The 5362-nt window shown below is 42.9% G+C and overlaps 1 protein-coding gene across 1 annotated transcript; it reads left to right on the plus strand.

Annotated features, from left to right (window-relative positions):
• The first annotated feature begins 290 nt into the window (after positions 1-290).
• LOC122702329 (olfactory receptor 52R1-like) lies at positions 291-1247 on the plus strand. The gene has a single exon (XM_043916052.1). The coding sequence runs from the start codon at positions 291-293 to the stop codon at positions 1245-1247; it is 957 nt and encodes a 318-aa protein (XP_043771987.1).
• Positions 1248-5362: the final 4115 nt, after the last annotated feature.

Raw genomic sequence — 5362 nt, forward strand, 5'->3', positions numbered from 1 at the left:
CAGCAGATTCTACTTTCGAAATTTATAAAATATTGTACTTGCAACTAGTATGTCCTGACCCTATTTTCAACGACATAAATATGAGTGAAAATGAAGGTTAGCAATGTATTATATACAAAATTTTGTATATTAAAATAGCTGAATTCATTGTAGCTTACCATTAAGCCCAGTTGCCCTATATTCAATTCTTCCATCGAAAGGATTATCAATAATAATAATAATTTACTTTAAAGCGATCACCTGCAGAGACTAGATCACCTTCCCAATGGAGAAACACTAACCATCCTGTGATGTTGACTTCAGGGAACAGCTCTTCTCATCCGGTGTCCTTCATCCTGCTTGGGATCCCAGGATTGGAGAATTCCCAGTTTTGGGCTGCCTTTCCATTCTGTGCCATGTATGTTGTGGCTCTAGTCGGCAATATCACTCTCCTTCATGTAATCCGAACTGATCCCACCTTGCACGAGCCCATGTACCTCTTTCTGGCCATGCTGGCTACCACTGACCTGGTCCTCTCCACTTCCACACAACCTAAAATGCTGGCCATATTCTGGTTTCACAATCATGAGATAGAATACCATGCCTGCCTCATCCAGTTGTTCTTCATCCATGCCTTTTCTTCTGTGGAGTCCGGGTTGCTCATGGCTATGGCCTTGGACCGCTACGTGGCTATCTGCTTCCCACTGCATCACTCTAGTATCCTGACTCCATCTGTCGTGGGTAAACTGGGGGCAGGTGTGATGATGAGAGGGCTGCTGTGGGTGAGTCCTTTCTGCTTCATGGTGTCCAGGATGCACTTCTGCCCTAATCGGATCATCCCTCAGTCATACTGTGAGCACATGGCTGTGCTGAAGTTGGTGTGTGCTGACACTAGAGTTAATCGTGCATATGGACTTTTTGTGGCCTTCTCTGAGGTTGCCTTTGATGTTATTGTCATCAGTGTATCCTATGTCATGATTCTGAGAACAGTGCTACAGTTACCCTCAAGTGAAGCCCGGCTCAAAGCTTTTGGCACATGTGCCTCTCATATCTGTGTCATCTTGGCTTTCTACATCCCGGCTCTCTTTACTTTTCTCACCCACCGCTTTGGACATCATGTGCCCCGAGTCATACACATCATGTTTGCTATTCTCTATCTCCTGGTACCTCCCATGCTCAACCCCATCATCTATGGAGTTAGAACCAAACAGATCAGGGACAGGGTTATTCAAGGATGTTGTAGAAAAGACACATGGGTCAAAGCTTAGGGCTTTAACCACCCCAATCGCCCCACAGATCTGGGAATATAAATGCAGAAGTTTGCCAGGATGTCACATATTGTCACAAAATCATCTCTGTAAACACCTGGCTCAGAGATCAGCCACCCTCCTGAAATAAGAGGAACAATTTTCAGGATACCCTGAAAGTAGCGACTGATAATGAATGCAAATTTTACCTATGTTTGATAGCTTACAGTGAATTATGTTGGATATGTGATCTCCAAAGAAGAGGATTTAGCTTCAGGATCAGGAACCAGGCTTGATCACTCAGAGCTCTTGTGTGACAGTTTTATTACAGTGAAAAAGGACAGAGAAACCTTCTGACATAGACATATGTCAGAACCTTCTGACATAGAGAGTTCCCCCCTCGTAGCCTTAGCAATTGGTTATTACAGTAAATCAAAAGAATGTCTCAAGGTCGTAAAGGTCTTACCAGACTCACTCCCACAATATACATTTGAAGATGTCAGGATTATTCAGACCATTCTTAAGAAGGAGAAACATGTCCTCAAGCAGGATACATTGTTACATAATCATTCTTACAGAGTTTAAGGAAAAACGTATCCTTGAGCAAGATGGGTTGTTTTTTTGTGTAATCATTAGCTCTGGGCTTAAAGAAAAAGAAAAAATGTTTTATGTGACTAAGATGAAGGAATGTAGGCGGAAAAAAAAGTTTGTCCTTTTCTCCTCCTTGAGAACCCCAGACACCTTTCTCCTCAGGGACCCCAAACTTCATATCAACCCTGCTTTATTTACTAAGCCAAAGCCTTTGACTTTGTGGATCACAACAAACTGTGGAAAATTCTTAAAGAGATGGGAATACCAGACCATCTTACCTGCCTGCTGCAAAACCTGTATGCAGATCAAGATGCAACAGTTAGAACCAGACATGGAACAACAGATTGTTTCCAAATCAGGAAAGGACTACATCAAGGCTGTGTATTATCACCCTGCTTATTTAAATTATATGCAGAGTACATCACGCGCAACACTGGGCTGGATGAAGCACAAACTGGAATCAAGATTGCCGGGAGAAAATATCAATAACCGCAAATATGCAGATGACACCACCCTTATGGCAGAAAGCAAAGAAGAACTAAAGAGCCTCTTGATGAAAGTGAAAGAGGAGAGTGAAAAAGTTGGCTTAAGACTCAGCATTCAAAAAACTAAGATCATGACATCTGATCCTATCACTTCATGGCAAATAGATGGGTAAACAATGGAAACAGTGACAGACTTTATTTTCTTGGGCTCCGAAATCACTGCAGATAGTGACTGCAGCCATGAAATTAAAAAATGCTTGTTCCTTGGAAGGAAAGCTATGAAAAACCTAGACAGCATATTAAAAAGCAAAGATATCACTTTGCCAACAAAGGTCCGTCTAGTCAAATGTGTGGTTTTTCCAGTAATCATATATGGATGTGAGAGTTGGACTATGAAGAAGGCTGAGCACCAAAGAATGGATGTTTTTAAACTGTAGTTTAAAAACATGGAGAAGACTCTTGAGAGTCCCTTGTACAGGGAGGAGATCCAACCAGTCCATCCTAAAGGAGATCAGTCCTGAATATTCTTTAGAAGGACTGATGGTGAAGCTTAAGCTCTAGCACTTTGGCTACCTGATGCAAAGAACTGACTCATTGGAAAAGACTCTGATTCTGGAAAAGATTAAGGGCAGAAGGAGAATAGAGCAACAGAGGATGAGATGGTTGGATGGCATCACTGACTCAGTGGACATGAGTTTGAGCAAACTCCAGGAGAAAATGAAAGACAGGGACGCCTGGTGTGCTGCAGTCAACGGGGTCACAAAGAGCAGGATACAACTTACCAACTGAACAACAAGAACAGGATATTTGCACAAAGGAAATTGCCCTACTGCAAAAGTGGCTCCTGGTCCTAATTGGATGCCCTGTCAGATCTTGGATGATGATACTAAACCAGCCTCCTATGTCCTGTGGGTTAGCATAGAAACTACTATTTGTCTTTAGCATACCCTAACAACTGTCTGAAGCACTGCGAATTGATTGGAACTTACATTCATCCTGGAGACCACAACCAACAGGAAAAACTGAGAAAATGAGTTATACACTGAAAAGGAGAATTGCTAAAATACGTCAAAAAACTAATTTAACTTGAAATGAGTCTTTGCCAGTTACTCGCTACATATCAGAGTGGCTCCCAGAAGTAGGCTTAAATTAAGCCCCTTTGAAATATTGTATGATAAGCTATTTCAAGTGTCTGACCAGAAAGGGTATCTGTAAATACTCTGAAATACCTATTTCTTGCTAATTATGTTGTCTTTGGACATTATAAAAACCTCTGTTCTTGAGTTTTGCTCTATTATACTAACCTCTGATCTTGAGTAAAGGGCTCACGCTCATGCCCTTTCAGTGCCTCATAGAGGGGCTTTAACATAAGCCTATAGTTTGGGATCCAAATCCAACAGAACCCTGCCATTCCCTGGTACCCTCTCAGTTATCTGCAGGTCTTCGGTGCCCTCAAGCCTGGAACTGCCTGCTTCCTATCAGGTGAAATACCCAGCTGTCCTTGGGAGAGGACAAAGCCCAGATAGATGCCTTGTTTGCATATCTGGGCCTTTTTCTAGGAAACTTTTTATCCACAATTAGCCAAATAGTTCAGGGTTCTGATGGTATTTTGTAGACATTTGTCATATGTAAGGTTAGCTATGAGCCAGTTGTCCACATATAAGAGTAAAAGCCTTTCATCCAATATTAAGTTTCTAAGCTTCCAGCTGCCTATGGAACTGAAGTAGCCTTATATTTTTTCTAACTCTGTGATGGAGTCTTCCTTAAAACCTAGAGAGAACAGCGGGCTGAGGGTCAACTGACTGCAAGGTATATTGGACCATACAAGGTATTATTCACCATGAGCTCATCTGTCAAATTGCCTGAGATAAAACCTTGGATTCACCATACTCAGATTAAAGCTGTACCTCTGTCTTTTGAAAACAAACCCAACTTCCGAGAGGCCTGGGGAAAAATGGGTTTGTGAACCCTTAGAGGACTTAAGATTGCTCTTCAGAAAGGATATGCTGAGTTTACAGTTTCCTTACAGCTGGAGAAGGATAGGTCAATCTACTTCTTTAATCCTATTCTACAGACCCACGCAGCATGAGGTTCAAGTTGTTGAGAACTATACTCTATTAAAAATTCTAAACATTATTTCCTGCCTGTGGGTTTAACAGTCAGGCAGAGGGGCAGAATTCCCTGAGGCAGGTCGTTATATATGATTATAATAACAGAAGCAACTCTCACAGGTCTTCAAAGATGCTCCAGTGTGTAGAAGTGAAGTGAAGTGAAAGTCACTCAGTCGGGTCCAACTCTTTGCAACCCCATAGATTATACAGTCAGTGGAATTCTCTAGGCCAGAATACTGGAGTGGGTAGCCTTTCCCTTCTCCAGGGGATCTTCTCAATCCAGGGATTGAACCTAGGTCTCCCACATTGCAGGCGGATTCTTTACCAGCTGAGCTCCAGTGGGTGGTTTCTGTTAAAAGCTGAATTCCAGAAAGTGTTTAGAGTTATTTCTGGTCATGGTAGAGTTGGTGAGAGATAAAGCAGAGCTCACAGTGAGTAGTGCCCTGTGTCCCAGTCTTCTCTGCCCATCCCAGGGAGCAGCAGGGCTCACAGAGGCTTCAAAGAGTTGGATGTCAAGGTGTGCACTTTGCAGGACAGCCTGACTCAGTGTGGGGTCCAGGTCCGGAGAGTGACTGCTGAGCTAGAAAGAAGACTTGCTGCTTGTACCATGACCCCCAGGAAGACTCTGGAAAAGTAGGAAGACGGCCTCCAATCACAAAGCCTCCAGTAAGGAGATTGGATCTTAACCCCACCCTTCTCCAGCATTATTGTTCTGGGCTTTAGTTTTAGCTACCCTAAACAGAGTCTAAATTTCCCTGAAGCTGTTGCTTAGCAAGATCTCAGCCCATTTTAGTATTTATCCCTTCAGGGTTGAGCAACTTGGATTGAACTGATATTTCACCTAGTGAGTGAGTGTGAAGGCATCAGATTCCCGAGGAACTCAGCAGAAAGTGCAGGGAGGAAAGAGAGGTGCCTCTCAAGCGCTCCCACCGCCCACTCAGACTTCTGT

This window comes from Cervus elaphus, chromosome 1 (assembly GCF_910594005.1).
Source record: "Cervus elaphus chromosome 1, mCerEla1.1, whole genome shotgun sequence".
Lineage (NCBI taxonomy): Eukaryota > Metazoa > Chordata > Mammalia > Artiodactyla > Cervidae > Cervus > Cervus elaphus.